The 22279-nt window shown below is 37.6% G+C and overlaps 1 protein-coding gene across 1 annotated transcript in view; it reads right to left on the reverse strand.

Moving 5' to 3' along the window:
* The window catches only part of cdh13 (cadherin 13, H-cadherin (heart)), a 347744-nt gene that overhangs the window by 66190 nt on the left and 259275 nt on the right, over positions 1 to 22279 (reverse strand). Inside the window, exon 8 of the mRNA XM_081372855.1 lies at positions 11171 to 11311. Coding sequence (XP_081228981.1) covers positions 11171 to 11311 — 141 coding nt within the window. The remainder of the gene's footprint in view (positions 1 to 11170; positions 11312 to 22279) is intronic.

A 22279-nucleotide genomic window follows, 5' to 3' on the forward strand; every position in this document is an offset into this window, starting at 1 on the left:
ATTATAAAACTGGATGTCTGGATAATTACAATCAAATTAAAGCTATAAAATCAGAACAGGTGAGTTTAAAGTGAGTTTGAGCAACATAATTGACAGGCTCATCAATGGTCTTTTAAACTTTATAAAGATATAGCTGATAATATTGTTCACTGCCTTTTTGATTCTACTATAGAGATTTGCTCTGGATTTTTTTTTTTTTTTTTTTACAAACACTTTCTTAGCCCCAATTAGAGCAGAATGTTCAATCCATAAATGTATGAGAGTTACGTATGTAACTAAAAGTCTCAAACAATAAGAATTTCGGCACAACTGTATTGATTTAAAATATTGAGTAGAATGCTTTCAGGTACAGTATAACACAACCATTCAATGCTCTCCTGGAAACAAATAATAAAAGCCATGAGACAAATGAAAGCAAACACCCACATCTCACTTCACTAGCTCTGACTTTGCCTCCACAACAGAACTGTAAACATGCTAATATCCGCTAAATGAAAATTAAACTTAATAAATCTTTCACTCTCTTACTCTCTCAGTAGTGGATATTACTGTTGTACAAGAACATTGTGTTGTACTAGATGTGTTGTACTAGAAATGAAGGATGTCATTCCTACTCTGTATACAATGCTTAAATTAGAGCCTGAATAATCCTGAATGTCATATCTTACCTATGTCACTGGAACCACTTGTTTCACTACCTTAAAAATACCAATTTAATCTGTCTATATATATAGTAGGACAATGTACAACAGTTGATCTTAAATCTCTTACTAAACTGATGTATACTAGTAGCTATTCAAGCACATACTGAGTGACAAATGAGGGCATGATCAAGTCATCATCCCACAAATGAATATGTCTGTTCTTGATGGATATGAAAATGACATATAGATGGCAACAGATGCAGTATAACTGCAGCTCATGATGAGCAAAATCATAAATTCATAAACATGATGATGAGCAAAATCATAAATTCATAAACATGCCGAAAACTAACAAGCTGCAAAGCTATCTGGTACATTGTGAGACAAACATGTTGATTTGTAAACAATTTAAAACGCAGAAATGCAAATTAAGATACCAAAGAAAATATTTGCATAATTTGAAATATGCTAAACAACTATAATGTGGTCTAGTGTTTTTTTTTTTTCTTTTTCATTATACAAACGGAAAGGCTGCTCAGTCCTGTCATACACACTGCTGAGAAACATTAATTTATATTAATGCATGCTAAATATGCTGAAATGACTTTGCAGATTTGATAAATGATTACACAGTGTTAGAAGCTGCTTTCCTTTTCTTGACATGCCATGTTAGCATATTCTGAGTAAATTCATTTAAGTTCTAATTGAAAGGCTATCCTATTAATTTTCTTTGAAAAACAATGTATAATGGTGCTTTGATATTAATATTAAATATCTAAAACTTACATAGATAAAACTTCACGTAACATTAACAAAAATGATTTGGTGCTTAACAGATCAGCAGTTCAAACATGAATTGCTTATAGATTCTATATTCAATTGGATATACATTCTATACATACAAACTAGCACCTGAACTGTTACTCATACTTGACTGATCTGTTGGTATTGAATAAAATGTATCTTAAGAAAGGTTATGTGTTATCAATGTACAGCATGTACTTTAATTTCCAGACTGTGGACCGTCAGCCACTGTAGTTTATTCTACAAATATGCATGTGTTTTCTAGGCCTGAAGATATTTTAGAGTGTCTCTCAGAGTCTCCATAGACAATAAATGGAACATTCCTTTGAAAATCTGTGTTTTTGAAGTATTATCATAATTAGAAGTGCTACTGTGGGTCTGAAAGTGCCCTTCATGATTACTTAGCATCAGGCAGCAAATATAGTCACCTATTTTTGGGAGCAGAATTGTCATGGGTAATTATTTTTATTTGACTTTTCAATATATGTGCCTTTGTCAAGGACAAAGAAAGGTCAAAAGTTTCAAATAAGTGATGATTTTAACGTTTTTGAGAAAACAAATCCTATTATGCTCACCAAAGCTTAATTTATTTGATCAAAAATATTGTAATATTGTAGAATAGTATTACAATTTAAAATAACCATTTTCTATTTGAATAAAGGCTAATTTAAAATGAATTTTAATCATGTAATGGCAAAGCTGAATTTTCAGCATCATTCCTCCAGTCTTAAGTTTCACATGATCCCTCAGAAATCATTCCAATATGATGATTTGTCACCAATTTCTGAAGGATGATGTGACACTGAAGACTAAATAGTAATTATTATTATTCCAAAATGTCTGTATGCAGATGTCAATGAAACCGAAAGTCATTTTTGGAAATTACTTTTCATTCAGTCCAGTGAGATGTAAATTTGAGACTCAATATTCTGCTCAGAAACTTTAAGACATAGAGCAAGAAACAGTACAAAATCCATAAATAAGATTCCATGATCATCAATAATTGCTGGTGTAGCTGAAGGAATTGAGCTACACCAGACATGGGGTGCCTGAAATGCGGTCCGGGGGCAGTAGGGAATGGGACATAATTTCTCATCATGGATAATATGAAGGCTAAAACTGATTTTCTAATGTTGTTAATCGCATTGTTTTCACTTCACAAATTGGCATCTGGAAATGTTATCTGTCCTCTTATTGGAGGGGGAAAAAAATTAACAGGAGAGTGGGAAAGGTTGCTAAGATAAATAATGAAGAAGGAATATTTGCAGAACCAAAAGGTCAATCATTTACTGAGAAAATCAAGTGGGAGACAAAATGATTCAATCCATAAAAATATTGAGTGAACTACGGCTCTATTTGCACACGATGGACAAAATGTCAAAGCCACATATGGAGGAGTGATAGGGAACATCTTGACCAGCCCCTCCTTATTTTTCTCTTTCCTAGGTCAAGAACCATCATAGTCAAAATGACTTACAGCCCAAGTACTACATATGGTCCAACCACTGATTTATATAATGAGTGGATAGCTCATGACGTCATAAACAGTGAAGCCACCGCCACCATATTGGTATTCCCTTATGATTTGACTGAGAAAACATATCTAAAGTTTACTTGTACATTCTTACAACACAAACATCCTAAGCATTTAAATAGATATTTATTTAAAGTCGGAAAATTTTCCTGCTTATTTAAAAATTGCTTTGATACTGGGGGCTAGCAGGTGGCAGTAATGAAGTGTTTTATTTTGTGATTTGCCCTTTGAATGAAGAAGAAAAAGCAGCTTACCTCCTCATTAAAATACACGTTTAAAATATAATATTTAATTTGTGTGTCCAGTGTTCGTTATTCACTTATGGGACTTCCGTGTAGCTTATGATCAGTGGTATAGCTAGTTAAAACCCCAAAACGTTAACTAAAATGGCAACATGGTCAAGGTTTAAAATTAGAGGTTTAATTGTTTTTAATCTTCAGTGAATTCATGCTGGCAAAGATTGCTGGAAATTGAAACTGTTCTTTATCTTATTGATTTTAGTGCAGAACAAGCCCAGAGTTTTGCGCAGCCATTTGCAGTGTGATGCAGCAGATGTTTCCTTTGCAAGGAAGTGGAGCCTGATGTTGGTGTAGCTGTCTGCAATGTACTTAATGAGAAGGAAAATATGATTGTTGTATGGTTCTAGGTTGAACATGTCTCAAGTTCCTTAAATGCAGAGACATCATGGAGTTCCAGAACCTGTGTGGATAGCCTGGTTTTAAATTTGCTGTCCAATTCTGAGATGTGGCTTGTGAGTACAGTAAGTGCTGTTGAATACACCTCTCAGCTGTTTTGCAGATTTTTAGGACACTGTCTGATGGTCTGATAAGTCCACCTCGGGACTTCATGTTGATGAGGGTGTGGCCAAACTCATCTTGGAAAGAGCTCTCTACACTGAGTCCAGATAAACAGGTAGGGCAGTGAATTTTCTTCGTAGCTGTTCTGACTACCAACCCATCTATGTATCCGACCACAGCCTCTTTAAACATGGACAGACTGGGCAGGCTTGCGGTGATATTTGTTTCCGTGTTATCTTCTGCTTCAGGTTGCATGTCGCTTCGCCGAAATGACAACATATCAGAAGGTGTTGCCTCCAGTGCCACTGTGCATTTTGAATGCTGACTTGAACTGCCTCGCTGTGGGATTGTTGTTGCATCCATTAGCTGAGTGAATGGCAGCAAAAAACTGCTCAAGGTGGTCCTGGCAAAATTTCTAGGTCAGCAGATATTGTAACTGCGATGTCGGTGGTCTCACATACATGTCATATAATTGTTCAAAACTTTTTATTGCCACCAGGAAGCCAAGGAATGCAGTTGTCTTGCCTGTTTCAACAAGGGGTCGTCCGTTAATGCCTGGCTCTTTCAATCCACTAATGTAACTGTAAGCTTCTATTAAGAAGACCATGTTGGTGCTTTCATTAACGGGCCTCAGGGGACTTTTAAGTCCCCTGGCGATGGGATTTCTGGAATTCATCAGATCAAAAAGGCAGTTGAATGTCTCCTGGAATTTACATGTTGGCTCACAGCCAGTGGCGCTTAGGGTCTGTGCAGCAAGGTTTACCTTCATTTTTTTTTACTTTCCTAATCTATATGAGCTGATCTCAGTTTGTTGCCTAGACGTAGCCCTTTGTCCTTTTGCTGTTGGTGTAAAGACTTGATGTATTCCCATTTTATGCACTGTTCACAGAAATCTACAATAATGCCACAGGACCCCAAGGTGTTGCGTACCATCTTTAGCATATGACAGACATCTAAGATGGCATGGATCCTTCTGTGGCTGTGCGATGGATCTGGGAAACTGGGGATCAGGTTTGTGAAATGCAAGTTTGCTCCAAGGTCCTTGAGAATGGAAAAATGTGTTGATGGACTATCACAAGTCAGGGATACCACCCTCACTCCCACATCTGACAATTTATAGATGCATTGCCGCACCAGAGTAGCCCTCTCTGACTCAGTCATTCCATGTGTTAAAAAAATTGCCACTGGAGATTTCCAGTGGTCATGGATGCAGACAGCCATCAATACAAGTACCTCTGTTGCAATTGGTATGCCTTCTACCTCTGTTGCAATTGGTATGCCTTCATTTGTTATTTTTGTGCCAATGTCTACATAACCAGTCATTCTTTTGCCATCCCATTCAATGTGCTTCATAATGGACATTTCATCCATCATTAGTGCACAGAGCGTCTCCTGTTCCTTGGCCTATGCTGCTGATGATTTAGCTTGGAGAGAGGTTAGTACCTCTTCACTGAATCCAGGATCTCCTCCAGTGCCGCTGTACTTATAAGCTTTCACTATTGGACACTTTGTTGTGATTATTGCTGCTCTGAGGTTTCTTATTGGCTACTGTTGACTGTTTTATTGTTTTTTTTTTGTTGTTGTTTTTTGTTGAACAATACAGGAATAGTGACAATTGTGCATACTACTTATAGGGCTTGAATTACAACCTGTGGGCAGTTTTTCTACATCCTTTTGTAAATGTCGTTTTACACTTGTATGCTGCATAGCGGGTCATCTTAAAAGTGCTGTCAGAGCTACCAATCTCTGTATGACAGCTGTTGGAGCCCTCTGCTGGTAGGGAATCGTAAGATGGCCGCTTGAACACTTCCGGTGGCTTCACTGCCTGCTGGCAGTTTAGAACATCATGAGCTATAGTCATTATATAGATCAGTGGGTCCAACAGATCCCTTGGTTCTGTTCTAAACCCAGATAAGATGCCTTATTGTCTCATTGTCCCATTTATCCTTTTGGCATAAATGGAAACTTCTCTCACCTCATCCACCATTGGTTGGATTTCTTCTTTTAATTTCACTGAGCTTTTTGCACTCTGGTAGTTTTGCTCTATCATCTTTTCTGTAAAGCATACATGAAACTCTGCCCTAAAATTTGGCCAAAACAAGATATCTCAGAAGTTCACTAGAATTTGGAACAAAGCTAATCACACTGAGTAGTAGTATTCATTGTTTTGTATGTTTAAAATCATCCTGAGATGTAAGAAAGGTAGTGAGGTGCCATGCGTGGTACCTGTGGTTTTCACAATACAAAGGTAAACCAATGGTTGATTTTAATAAGAGCAGATTCCTAATTCTGACTGCATATTTACATTTTACCCTATAAAGATTTGGCTGTTATTTATTTTTACTGTTTTTGTTCATGAAAATTAATTTACTGTGCATCCTTAACTCAAGCTACTGCTTGCTGTCAATTCAAGCTGCTGTCAAATATGACTTTCCAAGAGAAAAAATATGTAGCAATATTAACTGATTTGTCACCCTGGTGCTATCTGCTATCTACTATCTACAGGGCTATCTACCCTGGTGCTACCAAATAAGGTGCTGGTGCCATCATCTGTAGAACATGGTGCAACCAGTGCCACTGCTCTTAAATGTCAGCCTGGAGCCTTGTAAAAGCCCTGTAAAAAGTCAATTGGCCATTGAAATAAGAACATCCATCAAATCAGAGTCGACCCCCAAAGTACACCCGACTTTAGTTACAATCATGTTGCAGACTTGTAGCCATCAAAGTTGATGTCATTAGCATTTTGACGGAGGCTGCGCCGTGCTGTCAATGCAGGGGAGAGAGGCAGCTCAGATAAGCTGTCACTTCCCTTGAGTGACAGGCATGATAAGCCGGATCAGTGGCTGTTGCAACACTTGGAAGAGGTTCATCGGAAATAGATGCCAGTTATCACAAAGTGCCAGTGGGTGGGCAGGCATGTACATACCACCTGCGGCAACTACCATAGCCTCTGGTCTCTCCCTCCACAGCTCCAAGATCCCGAAACTGGAAACAGGAGTCGGAGGGACCCGGTGAGACAGAGATAATAGAGGGAGCATGTATAGGTCTGCAATTATCCTAATAATACTCCCGCTGCGGGACACAGTTACGTGACCCCATACATTGGCCGAGGCCTAGAATTATCTCTGGGCATACAATAATTCCCTTGTCACACACGGCAGACATTTATTTTTAAAAGACGAATGTTCAATGGTGGCTCGGATGTTAAATACATGAAATGAATTGAGGTCAAAGGAAAAACAATATAGCTCTGCCGTGCTCTGCTGTGCTGCTTAGCGGAGGCCAGGCGGTTTGTCGATGTGCAAAAAGAGGTTCAGATTTGAACGTTCCTTGATCTTCAGGTTCATTTGAGGATATGATCTCAGTGCTGTAGTTTAAATTCCAATTGATGTTCACTGTGATGAGCAATTTACAACATAAAGAACCAGATATTGAATGAAAGATCTCTGTGAAGCTCTGCTGCTGATGCAAATAAATAATACAGCTTCACTGTGTAGGCTTGCTAGTTTTTATTGAGAGTTGTATTGGTTTTACAACAACCAAGCTAAAGGGTGGATTCACATTTAAGTAGAGATGCTACAACCCTGCTAAATGTAAATGCATCCATTCTTCTAGATCTGACTGGACCGGTTAATGACAATAAATGACTAGAAATTATAAACTGCGGATATGATCATACAGTATCCACAAAATCTTTCTGAGGAAGACTATGCAATGAGTTTAAATACCAGCCTGTGATTTCATAAAGTGAAACATCTGCTAATTAAGAAAAATTGAGGAAACGTGAGAAGGTGGCAGGTTTTTCTTCACTGGTTTCTTCTATAAATTCTATTAGTTAAGAGTTTCTGAAGTGAAGAGACCTTTGCTCTTTTGCAAAATTTGTGAGAGATAAGGAAGTATTATCTCACTTCTGGGGAAGTAGCTTTATCGTAGAATGGTAAATTGGTGACGCAGTATGCACAGTATAAATAGGCCAAATACATGTAATATAAAATGGTGGATTTTAGGAATTTGTGGGGCAGAATAGAGTTTGTTTAGAATTTGATAAGAAAGTGACACAACAAACGGTTAGAGATGGTTATGGTCAAATATTAAAATTATGTCATCATTTATTCACCCTTGTGTCAATAAGATACCCATTGTATGGATACAAAACACAGACATTTCTCAAAATGTATTCTATGATCTACAGAAGTAAGTAAGTCTTACAGGTTTGAACGGCATGAGAGTAAGTAAATGAAGACAGAATTATTATTATTTTTTGGCTGAACTATCCCTTTAAATCCTCAGGTTGTCTCCCAAAAGACACAGCCCACGCTGGTTTGCTGGTCTTAGCTACAGTAGTAGCTTTTACATAGTCTCCGAGCCTGGTCAGGCTGGTGCTTGGGTGGTTTAACCTGGAGGCCAGCTGGCTAAGACCAGCAAACAATTTTCAGAAGGACTGAAATTTCAAAATGATCCACTTTCAAAGTTGTTTTTCATGAATATTTAATGAGGTCTGTCAGATATAGTTGCCTGTAAGAGGAAGAGGAGGGGATATTCTGCTGATCCACAACTACAGCTCTCTAGTTCCATAGGGTGGACTTGTGCCAAAAACAAAGACATGCACTCAAAAGGCACCTGTGAGGAGACAGCAGGCTTTCCTAGTGCTGAATTTCACAGTGTAGTCAAGAGATTTTTTCAAGCGTGTGAAAAGAGGAAGTGTTGCAGTCAGCTCAGACTCTGTCAGACTGGTAAATGGAGAAAAATGATCATGGAAAGTGCTTGTTAAAAACATACCAAACACAAACACACTTCTCGTTAAGGAGCGGGGTAAAGTGGCATCCAGATAAATATAGAAATACAGACTTTTAAAAATGCTCACATAAATGTCACTATCTAAAGTACTAGCTCTAATTAATGTCGATTACATTGTTTAATCTTCTAGTCACCATTATGACGATAGTTGTTCCTGTTGGTGAACCTGGTATAGCCTACTCTGCTCATTTAAAATCTGTTTTCTTTATGCAGATGCAATTCATTTGCAGAAAACAGATATTTTATAATCTATTTTAGGTTCTGGAAATAATATTATAAAAAGACAATACAGTAAAATTATACTACGGGGCTGTTGAATGCTTGAATCTGACTGGTTGATGAACGTTCTAACGTGTGCAATTATTTTCAGGGAAATGCACGGGATAGACCTAAGCAGGAAGACCTCAAAACAGACAACAAGGTTGCGTTGTTTCTGCTCCATACATGAGTGACATTGGTTTTACAATTAACTATTGCCTGTATACTCTTGTGTAATATATGTTCATTTTTGTTCTTCCTTGTCAGATTTTAACATGTCACACTGGTTGATAGTTAGCTGAGCTAGTTCCATATGCAGATCACATTGTTTTTATAGAAATTACTGAATTTTAAAGCAATTAATTTTATGCAAATTCTTTGCATTTTCATCTTATTAGTATTTGCAGCAAACAACCTAAAACAGCAGAATTTGTCAAAGACACTCTAAGTAACCCGAATGAGTGTCCACATCAACCAGTCAGAAAGCCCCTCTCCCTGGCACAGCAGTGCATCTTGGGAATGGGCCAAGTTACGGTGGACAAAATGTCTCTGAGAATATGACAACAGTCTTGGACACTTCCTCTAAAAACGTATACATCTCAAAATAAGTGTCTCTGCATCAGCCTGGCGTAGTTGTTTTCCCCCCGCTGGCTAGTAAAGTGCAAGTGTAGCATTTTTTGACAAATTCATCACAGGTGGGCTCAAATGGACATGCAGCTTAAGTTTGCACATAGCATAAGTGCAGTTTTCTTGCCCTCTGGGTTTTATATTGCTGAATGGCATAGGTTGCCTCTATTTGTGACTGTTGTGACTAATGTGTATTTTATGGCCTATAGCTAAAATGTGTAGCTAAAAAAGTCCAGAAATACCAATGATTGCAACAACAATACACGCATAAACAATACACTCCATCCATGGACAGAACATCATTGCCCGGGCAGACCCTGAGTATTATAACACAATCATTTTAGACTGCAAACAGGAGGTCGCAGAGGATAAGCGAGCAAGAAGGACCCAGTCCATCACCTTTGTGCGTGAGTATTTGTGAATCACAGCTGTCACTGCAGTGCACCTGAGATTAAAGTGATTGATGCATGGGGGGGCTTTTTCTCGCAAGGTCAGTGTATCTGAGTGAATAGCTGAGGCCCTGGCTGAGCATTGAGGGGTTGTGTATGTATACGTGTGACTTGAGTGATTGACAATTGGAAATGATTGGTGAAGGCCTTCTGGACTGAGAAGCTTGAGTGTTTGTCCTCATGGTAGATGACTGCAGGTTTTAAGCTGCTTCAAACTGCTATGAATCATTTCAAACAAAAGTGAATGAAGTACAATAGTCAGCTGTTCAAAGGGTTACATTTTCAATTACAAAATGGAGAGTTACGATCCAGGATTCTGATTGGTCAATACAGCACTCCTGCAATGTTTAAACAATGACTATATGTGACATGCTCTATTATTTTGAGTCATAATAAGAAAAAAAAAATATATATATATTTTTTATTATTTTTGATATAACAGTCTCAACAGCTTTCAAATTATATCAGTTTTATTACAAAATTTAACAATAAATAATGTTAAAATAATGTTAAAATAACCTAAATGTGGTGCGACCTTTTACCCCAGGAAAGGTATTTAATATCCATATCTTGTTAGTTACATCAAAACATATGTACTTGAAATAGTACTTTAGAGAAGAGCATAGCGTTAAAATCATAAATATATACTGTAATCTAATATATAAATAGCAATATAAATGTTTTAAAATTTTACTTAACCTGTTACTGATGTCTTAATAATTTAATGTACACTATTGTTAAAAAGATAGGATCAGTAAGATTATTTTTAAGAAATTAATAATTAATTCAGCAAGGATGCATTCAATTGAACAAAACTGACAATAAAGACATTTATGATGTTGCAAAAGATTTCTATTTCAAATAAATGCTGTTCTTTTGAACTTTCTGTTAATCAATGAATGCAGGAAAATGTCTTGGTTTCCACATAATTATCAGAACAACAACATTGAAAATAATAAGAAATGCTTCTTGAGCCACAAATCAGCATATTATATTACTTTCTGAAGGATCATGTGAAGCTGGCGACTGGAGTGATGACTGTTGAAAACAAGATTTTATGACAGCCATTATTTACAGTTTGGTGTAGAAATATAACACTTGTATCTTTAGAACGCTAACATTTTTGTGTACATCGTTTCTGGGTCAGAACGACTGAAAATTATGGAGAAGGTCACATACTGTCAATGAACAACATTTTTAAGAAGGGAAGACAAAATGAAGAGGGAGATGAAAAAAAGCCCCAAAATAGGTTCCTCCTACCACTGAGTGTGTGAACTCAGGTGCGTGGTCATTCCTGTCTGTGATGGTGATGGTGGCTGTTGCAGTTCCTGTCAGTCCCACCTCACTTCCTGCCATGTCTTTCGCCACAATCTCCAGCTCGTACTGCGTGGTTGGAAGAGTCTGCGGAAACAAGAGGACACAGTTGTGAACAGTTAGTAGAGCTTCAAGACAGATGGAGTACAGCCGTGATAAGAACTTAAGTGGCTTAAATGGAGAACAAGTCATTGTTTTACAACTGCTTTAGTGCTGCTTAGAAGCTGTCAATATGCAATGAAAAGCACCACATACTTTTAATGAGTGCTTACATTGTAAATTAACTGGTAAAGTGGAGCAATTAGGATCTAATTAACCAATCATTGTATTGAATCATGGCTTCACCTAAAAAGGGCCTAGCAGTTCATCATTGACATTTCAAACGCTAAAGTCAATCGGCACAAAAAGTTCATTATTGCTCATGATTGACCGGTGATCTATGAGACCAAAATATCCTTTTGTTTATTTACATTTACTCTTGTGTAAGGCCTTCTTCAGGGATGGTCCTGAAACAATGATAAAGGCTTCATGCAAGAGCATTTATGCTCCCTGACAGGTGCTAGTCTAAACAAATGTCAAGTTTCAGTCACTTTTCAAAGGTAATACTGAAAGAAAGACATCTAAATGCCAATTAACACCCACACCACCTTTCCTTCAAAGCCACATCCTTAACTGGAATGTCAAGAGAGAAAGTTAGAAAAACAATTTTGGGCTCTTTTTTGTCCCGATGGTGGATTATATTAAAATTCAATCACTTTGAAACCGGTTTGGATAGTTTTAAATTTTAAATTTCACTAGTGAGTAAAATATTTCTATTGTGTCATTTCCGACAAAGCTGTAACTGTCAAATTATTAAAAAAATATTGGTAACACTTTACAATAAGGTTCATCAGTTAACATTAGTTAACTACCTTATACATGAAATAAGAATAAACAATACTTCTTCAGCATTTATTAATCTTGGTTAATATTAATTTCAACATTTACTAATATGTTATTAAAAGAAAAGATTGCATTTGTTAACATTAGTTAATGCATCGTGTACTAACATGAACACACAATGAACAGCTGTATTTTTATTAACTAACATTAACAAAGATTAATAAATACTGTAACAAATGTATTGCTCATTGTTAGTTCATGTTAGAAAATGCATTAACTAATGTACCTAACTGTAAAGTGTTACCAAAATATTATATAATTGTGTGTATTTAGGATACATAAAGCTATGAAATCAGCATTTGTGAGACAAATTTTTTTAAATGTCAGTTGCGGCAAAGGATGCTATAAAATATATTTTTGATAAACATTAAATTAAAAGTGAGAGTGTCAAAAAGAAGAGTTTATTTTCTTCAACTATGAGCCACAAGTCCGCATTGAAGAAACAAGTTCTTGGGTGAAAGAGAGATTCCAGAAGAGATTCCTACATTGTCAGCATTTTTCTTCAAGATGTTCCTTTCTTATAAAGTTTACTTGTATTACATAGTTTACTTTAGAGATTGCGAAAGACAGCAGACAGACACACATTCCTGAAATTAAGTTTTGAGAGAAGCCAAGGTTATTTCAGGAGAAATATCCTGCAATCACTGCATGAATAATACATAAGCTAAAGAAATGGGCACAAAAGTTTTATATAGACATCTGGTTTCTCTGACGCCCAAAGAAATGGTACAAATGCATCAAAACAAATTTTCGGAGTGATTGAAACCGCTTCATCTCTATCAAACACCACCTACTCATCATATGGGAAATAAACCTTCTTCTCTAGACCAAAAGCGCAATATTCATAAATCCAAGACAACAAGCATTTGTTAAAATAAGTCACCCTACTGGAAAGCCATGATGGCACATTACACAGGGAGGTGCTGTTAATGCAAACATTTATTTCCTTTATTGAAATCCCACTCAGCGCAGTGTTAAGTACCACATGCTTAATAAAACTCATCCATCTGTTTCACATAATGCCCAGGAGGCCTGCGTTGCAGTCATTTACCCATGGTGCATTGCCTCTCCGTATAAATTACTCTTGCTATCTCAGGCTTCAAAAAGTGTCTCAGAGGTATGTCATTCTAACAAAGCTGCAATTAATAAAGTGTAAAACCACAGTATATTGCAGATAAAAAGAAAATGTGTGACTTTTTGTTTTTGTTTAACCAAGGCACATCATTTAAAGAAACCCAATGAATCGTTGAATGTGGAAATATTTAATATTTCATATTAAAAGCAATGGTCTGGTCCAATTGACTAACCTGACCAAATGTAGACGTGCCTTTTTTTTTTTCTTTTTTTTTTTTGAGAATAGGTTGCAAAGCTGCGATTAAAAATCTCAAACATCTGAACACATTCGAACAGGCATGACACTTCAGAACTACGTTGTTGATGTGATTCAACACTTGAATCAACCCAAACGGCTTGTAATTCACAGGAAGTGGAATAAGAAATGCTAATAAACGCAGATGGAAGTTACCGATGTGCATTGTTTAATACCACCAACGATCGAGCTTTACACCTCATCAGACATATCATGCTGAAATCTCTCTTTCTTTTTTTTAAACCACCATGAAGCGCAGTGCTTCCGGTGACTGAGATGGGCTAGAACGGCTGTCACTGACGAACGACTCAGAACTTATTTACTGCTGATAAACAGATGGTACTTCACAGACCTGTGACTTGAAAAAAAGAAGAGAAACCCATCTGGATAAGAGTGTGCGCAGATCAAATCTTGGTGCCGTCAAAAGACTTGCGCGAAGCTTTCGCGTAGCGTGACAACATCTTAATGAGTCTCCCATCTCTCGCTCAGATATTTCGCAGTGATGCACCAGTGACCTCGCCGCATGCTTTTGAAGGTCAAAAAATACAAAACCCGCTAAAACAATCTGTAAGAGTGTTGAAACGTCGCAGGTCTGACTGTGAATGTGAAACGAGGCAATACATTAACTTCACGTTGCATAACAATTGGTATTGCGCCCCAGTTATGTCAATCATTTCAACATGCCGGATCCAGTTTGACTGTCTTTTGAGATTCTATCTATGACATCCATTTCATGTCGGCCTCGCAGTAATGCTCATTATGAATCAGACTAAATTCAATCAAGAGCATCTTGTATAATAGATCAAGGCTTTTCCCATGGCCAGAGTGTCTAAAGACTTAAATAATATAGCCTTTGGAAGGAAATATATGCACAGAAATATATCCCTGGCTCTGACCAGTGAATGAGATACCACCTCGTCCGCTTCAATGGATGTGATGTCATAATTCTGCTTCTGTAGCCTCTTTTTGTTCTCTCAAGTGCTTTGAAAGAAACTGTCTGCCTTTCCTAACCTCTCAGCCTATTCACCGGTCTACCTTTCATTCCCCAAGAACATAATGATCCATACAAAAGCCACAGAAGCAGCAGCTGAAATGATGAATAAAGCTGTCTAATAAAGGAATGTCTCTATCTTTCTGCAGGCCATGTCTTCCTTACAGTATTTCACTTTTATCCCAGCTGGTTTTCTCACACCTTTCACTATCTGAAGCGCTTTTTCACATTGCTTTAACTAAGTTGGTGTAAGTTGTAGATATGCTAATGTCTCCTGTACGTTTCACAGGCGGATTTAATACCTCTACATGATTGCAATCTGGATGGTTATATGGGTTCAGGTTTCCACTCAATCGCTGGAATGTTATTCTCATTTCTCTTTTTCCATTTTTCTTATTACATTTTTTTTTCATTGCCATCAACACCTTGAATAAATCTGCCATTTTTCCCCTTTTCTCTCACTTTATGCAGCCATTTTGCATTGTGTCATTCAGTATTTTTTTTTGTGCATACCATTTACAGTACAGCACATACTGTATGATGGTATAACATCATTTAAAGTCTATATTAAAGTCTATAGCATTTTTTATTGTCTTTTATCATAATGTTAAAATAGTTTTAATTGTTGCAAGATATTATTTTACATTTAGGATTAAATAAATTACATTAGTTGTTGTCCTGATGATATCTAACAACCAAATAATTCACATTCGCACATTAATCTCGGCAAACTGTTTGCATTACAGTCCGGGCCAAGTGAGACAGACATTAGTAGCCGACTGGCAGAGCAGCTTGCTGAATCATGGCACATTGCCTTTTGTTCTGTATCCCACTGAGCTCAGAGGGGAGTCACAATGCCAGTCAGCCTGAACACTGCACATCCAGGAACACATCACAAATTTACTCCCCTGGAAATTCCCAGCTAACACCATGTGCATAGTGCTCAGTAACAGTTGTCTAAATGTGATGATGGCTAAGTGCTGGTGCAAACAAAATGAGGGTGTTTTGTGAAGAATTTGGCTGCGGATGCGTTGGATGCATGACAGTCAGGTGGCGAGCTGGAAATTGAGCCAACGTCAGTGAATTGAATTTAGTCAAGAAACGCCACCTGCAGCGAGCCTTTGTAGTCAATTCATAACTGTAAACAGAGTAAATAGTAATTCAGTAGAGTAAACTTAAATTCAAGAAGCAACAGGGTTGTGGGTCACACCAGACTTGATAAATGATTATGCCAAAGCTTAAGATAGCTAGAGGCTGTTTCTGGGGCTCCTGAACCTACTTTTGACTCACGTTTGTGTAAAGTATCATTGTTAGGGTGCAAAATTTACTTTTTTATTTCCTTGCATTCTTCGTCTTTGTGCGCTCTATATACAGCCACCCGTGACCATTATATTATATTTTATACTACGGGGCTATTGAAAATTACATTTTATTATGTACGGAAAGCACATACTCTCTTTATCCTGCTCTCTCTCCCACACCAACACACACACATGGTATGGACACACAGAAACGTGCTGTCAGCGCTCCTCAGATCATTTTAGAAATAAAAAAGTTTAGCAGTTTAAAAGCTACATGAAATTTCTCACTAGCAAGGTGATAATGGCGCTTTTCTTGAAGCAGATAAACGTACAGGTTTAAGCCTCCGTTTCTTGCTCAAAAATTACGTTTTGAAATTAGTAATGGAGACTTGGGATTAGACGTGTAAGAAATTAGTCCTACACACAAGTGCGTTTTAAAGACAAAAACCTGACAAATGTCTTGAAATGCATAATCTAAAGTATGTTTTGAGGTGTGGAAACCGTAGTATAAATGAAATAATTCACTCTAGGTCATTAAAATTATAGAAAAATATTGCACATCCGAGGTGTAATGGCCACCTTTCAACGGCCCGTCATCAATTATTATTATATTATATTATATTATATTATATTATATTATATTATATTATATTATATTATATTATATTATATTATATTATATTATATATTCTCACCACCTTTTGAACGCTTTTACGATGTAAATTCGGGACTTCGTGTTCCATCTCCTTTTCCCTATTCTTTGTTATTTGTTCATCGGAACGTCGCCTCTTTGGTCATGTGTTGGCCCTATCAAAATTCTCAAGAATATACAATTTTAACGTTAGTCGTTGTTAGGACATCTCTCCTCTAGTTAACTTCCCTCTTCATGCTTCTCTCTCCTCCACTTCCCACACCCCCTTCACTCGCACTAACCCCCCAAACCCCATCCCCGAATCGTTCTTGTCGGTTATTGGCTGGAACACTGTTTGTTATGTTTTGTGGTCCAGGCTGGGCCAGTTTGTTTTTCTTGCCGTTTGTGGAGCCTGGGCTGTCTACAGAGACCGCGTTTTTTTACAGTGTATTTCAGGGGACAGGCAGCTAGTGGATAATGAGGAGACGTTTGCTGGATGTGACAAAAAATGTTTTGGCCTAAAAACCGTGCGACATCGCTTAGAGCACCTTTAAAGGGTTAGTTCACCCAAAAATGAAAATTCTGTCAGTAATTACTCAACCATCATGTTGTTCCAACCCCATAAGACCTTTGTTCATCTTCGGAACACAAATTAAGATATTTTTGATTAAATCTGATAGCTGGTTCACTCCTCCATAGGCTTCTAAGACATTATAACTTGCTGGCCCAGAAAATGTATTAAAGAGATCGTTAATATAGTCCAAGTGACTACAGTGGCTCAATCTTAAGTTTATAAAGCGACAAGAATACTTTTTGTACTTCTGTGTATGTCACCACGTATCACACACATGACCAGCGTCGGCCAATAGTGAGCCTACGTGGTGACGTGCAACACAGACGCGCTGCGCTATTACACTACGTAAATTAACTCGAGGCCCAGAGAGAAGGAAATGAATAGTGGAATAAAGTCGTTATTTTTGTTTTGTTTTTGCACACAAAAAGTATTCTCGTCGCTTTATAAACTTAAGATTGAGCCACTGTAGTCACTTGGACTATATTAACGATCTCTTTAATACATTTTCTGGGCCAGCAAGTTATAATGTCTTAGAAGCCTATGGAGGAGTGATCCAGCTATCAGATTCAATCAAAAATATCTTAATTTGTGTTCCGAAGATGAACGAAGGTCTTACGGGGTTGGAACAACATGAGGGTGAGTAATTACTGACAGAATTTTCATTTTTGGGTGAACTAACCCTTTAATGGAAGACATTCCATTCTACAAAAGTTGCTGCAGAGATTTCACTGAACAACTTCTAGATTCAGCCCAATTTGCTTACTGCACACTACACCTGAATGAACACTGCTGAATGGGCTTCATCTTTTTTTTTTTACCATTTTGCTCACAAAGCCACGTGTGCAGCTACGTAGTGTTTTAGAAGTTCCTGCAAAACTCTTTATGTGTTGCCTCCTTCAGCATGTCTCTCATCCCTCTATTCACTGATGACTTAAAAGCAGCAAACAGCCGTCATATCTGATGAATCTCTTTGCGCTTGGTCGCTTGATACATTGGACGTCCACTAATGGAGCTCAAAAATCCAGCCGTATTTTATAAATGAATCATGAGATGGAGACTAATTGCCATTAAAAAATGAACACTAATGCATGAACAATCCCAATGACGAAGCCAGTGACACTGCAATATGCAAATATGTGTCCAATTATGATTAACGATCATCCGAGCGTTGCATGTCAATTTGGAAAGCTATTCAGATTTCGCCACACACTGGCTCACAGAAGGATGTCGCTCGCTCCTAAGACTCCTCTCCCTTTGGCAAATACACACCAAGATATCGTTTCCCACTAATTACATAACCCAATTTATTATAGTCTGAGGCAGTGCTTGAATATTAATAGAGAAGTCATTGAATGGTCCTGAGTATGGAAATACTTGTCATTGCAGCGCAAGTATTATGTGCTGGCCCTAAAACAGTTGTAAAGGTGAGTGTGCGAAACAACCAACTGTGGCTGAACGATTATGGTTCCAGGATCAAAGCCAATCCATAACAAAAAAATAAAATAAAAAATAACTCTTAATATAAAGGCTGCTGTTGGCGCACAGCGTCCACGCAAAATGCGAGTTCAGCCTCTAATGAAAGAGGCAGAGGGGAGCCTAATTTATTTTTTCCAACCTCATCTGTTGTCCTTTTGTCTCGATTTAGAGTGTTTTTTTGTGTGCCCATGTGACACGGGCACGGATTGATCTCTGGCGCTTTCCTGCCTCTGACATTTCAAACAGAAGTTCTGCCCCGTGGCTCTCTTGAGTCAACATCCTGGCATCCGGAGAGACACAGAGGGGATGATGTCAACTAAAGAACCTGGATGCAATCACCTAATATCACACACACACTGATGTTGCTGTGAACTAAGACAGGTATTTCCATAACAGATGTGGTTAAAACCATGAATTTAAGACTTTGAATGGTTGTGCATAGCATTAATAATTTAAATTATTTTACCAGATGATCAAAACACTGTGGACTTTAAAGTATAGAACCATTTTATAACCATTTATAAAAAGATAATTAAAGAGTACATAAATTACATGATGCAATGATATCAGTCAGTGGTGAACTTGCATCACCCATTATAACCTCATGGACAACCTTTAGAAAGGATAGTTGACCAAAAACAAAAAAACAATTGTTATCATTTACTCACCCTCATGTCATTCCAGACCGGTATGACTTACTTTTTTGTAATATATATATATATATATATATATATATATATATATATATATATATATATATATATATATATATATATATATATATATATATATATATATATATATATATAAAATGAAAGTCAATGGAGTCTAATGTTGCTTTTGGCTTTCATTATATGGTCAAAAACAGTTCCCGACATTTCTCAAAAAATCTTCTTTTATGTCCCTGTCACACAATTTTCACACAAAATCTGTTGCTCCATCAAAGTTCAATACAAACATATCGTTTTTTTCTGCAATCACACACTATGGGAGTAGTGAAAATCACTTTTGTAGGATGTGCTCGTTGGACCTGTTTAGCCAGCATGTGTCTTCCTCATCTACTTGTGATCCAATCGACCAAAACACATCTTAATACATTACAGATGTAAACAGGGCCAAAAGCCAATATGGAACAAGAAGGGGAGTCAGAAAAAGATGACAGAAGTTTGAAGTGCATTATCCCTTCAACATTCCTGTAACTATAATGCTGTTTTCATGACACCTTGCACTACAAGAAAGATTTTTAGCTGCAGACTTTGAAGAAGAGTGCACAGCAAGCTGTCTTTTAAACAGGTTAAAAAAAACCGATATTGTCTTTTTAAAATGTATTTTGGACACATAGATGTCAAATAAAGAGAAGATTTGAAATATGCATGAGCACCTCAGCCTAATAAGCAAATGCACTAACTAGTGAGCCCCGGCTCTTACTGTAGACTTAATGCCCCTGCGAATATGATGCTGCTGAACTTTTTCAGGACATCTTGCACTGCAAAACAGATTCATAGAGGCTTTGATGAAAAGTGCAGAGTAATAATTAATATTACTGCATGATAAAAGCTATACCACTTTTATAGATTCAAAAGTAGAGAGAAGACAGGAAATGGTAGGAAGAAGAGGATGTAAGGAGGATGTGAGCCACACTCAACAAAGCATGTGCACACACCACTAAACCACAAGTGTTCAATCCTGTACTTATGCCAATGATAAAGTTTTCAGGACACCTTGCAGTACATGAAAGACTCGTAGCACAAACACCTAACACTGGCTGTATTTACAGAAACTCATCAACCAAATTAATGAGCTGATGATAAGCAGGAGAGATGCTGCATCTCCTGACGTGTGTGGGGTTAATTGGGGTCAAGGTTGGGGTTTCAGGGTTTGATGAAACGGAGCAGAAAAAAGGAGCCTGGCTAATCTAATCAAGCGCATCATCCAACCACAAACTAATCGCTGTCAATTACAGTCCAGTAATGGGGAGGAAATAGTCTCTATTACACCCAGACCCGCTGAAGAGATGAGGAGGAGGAAGAAGAAGGGAAGGGAGGGAGGGAGGTGTTTCATCATGGCCATCAAAGCCCATCTGGGACGTGGCAGCAGCACTTATGCTGAAGAGCACAGGTGTTGATGTTTAACCGTTAATTAGATTAGCACAGATCAAAGGCAGACTGCCACCACCGGGGAGCAGTTACATTGCCGACAGGGGCCGGGGAGGTCTCTAAGGGGACTGGGGGGCACGAATTCTTCCTATCCCACTGATTGAGATAGATTAATCAGCTTACTAAAGCTAGTTTCGCCGGTTTCCACTGAGACTGCGATCAAGCCAGGACGCTTTGTGTTCTGTCATTTCGGAATATATGAGGATTAGATCAACTTATGTGTTTTTGGTTGCTCTTCAGTTAACATTACATTAACTAGGTCACAGGAACAATCCTGGAAGAAAAATTCTATCAACCAATCAAATTTCCAGTGTGGTCTGGTTCACATTGCAGCTTTCTCTGGCTTAAAACCACCAATCAGGAAGAGTAAGCAAAATTTAACTCCATCCAAAAGTACAGTAATCAGTTTTACAGAGACATAATTTACAAATGAACAATCAAAGAGATGCATCTCAACTACACTCTGAAAAATAATAATGGTTTATGGGCGTCTATTATTCCATGGAGCTTTCCACGGCACAAAATGTTCTTTATAGTGGAAAAGATTGAAAAATGTTTCTTTAGGGAACCAAAAAATTATTCAATGGCATTGCAGTGAAGCCCCCCTTTTGGAGTGTACAATATATAATTGAATACATTATATATAGGAATCTATTTTTACTTGAATTATGTAGTATTGAACTATGAATATGAATTGATTTAAGAAAAAAAAAATCCATTAATTATAATAAATAATAAAGTAAATATTAAAAGCATCAGCACTAACATTCCACAGGTGGTTATCTTGCCTCAGGTGGTCATCCAACCTCAACGGTCTGACATTTCACTTCAAAATAAAACAAATAATGTCTAAATGAATGAATGTGCCCACAAATCCCTATTAACAAATAGGCATAAACACTTTTAACACACAACATGCCATAAACGATAATTTTGCTCTGATTGCATATTGTTCCAAGACTAACAACTTTTAAACTGTTTAAACTTCCTACTCAGCAAAAATATGGTCTTAACCTGCCCTTTTCTATAGACATCACATTTACACAATATACAATTCAGATCGTGTGTTTTAGCCTTGATTTCAAACTTGCAGCAGGACAGTCAAACCCTATAACACAAAGGACACAAACTCATTGTTGAAACCCCTGGCACGTTTTCCTCTCTTTGTGTGAATGAGAATGCCGTGGGATTCCTCTTTCTGCAGCTATGCTATTGATCGCATGTGACTGCACATCTCCTCTGTGACAAAGTACTGTCAACTATGGGAAAGAACTATCTCAAACCCTCAGTATCCAGGAAGGCGTGCATCTTCCTGAGCCGAGAGAGAATCCCCCATGCCTGAAAAATGCACATGTGTAACACACCCAACTGGGTCTGCCACATAGACTCAACTTGTAAAAGTCATTACAAGTGGCACAACTAATGCTATGCTTTGATGTGGAAAGCAATGCTTTTTCATGCGCGGTGGTATCTGTTGTTGGCGTGTTTGCTTATTTTGTTTCTTCCCTTATTTTTCAAGGCTCTTGGATCATTTCCATGGCAATGTGTCAGCAGGTTGCAGCTTCAATCTCCGCGGACAGCAACGGACGTGTGTATGTGTGTGCAGGAGGAAGGG

The sequence above is a fragment of the Scardinius erythrophthalmus genome (genome assembly GCF_964197995.2).
Source record: "Scardinius erythrophthalmus genome assembly, chromosome: 8".
Taxonomy (NCBI): domain Eukaryota; kingdom Metazoa; phylum Chordata; class Actinopteri; order Cypriniformes; family Leuciscidae; genus Scardinius; species Scardinius erythrophthalmus.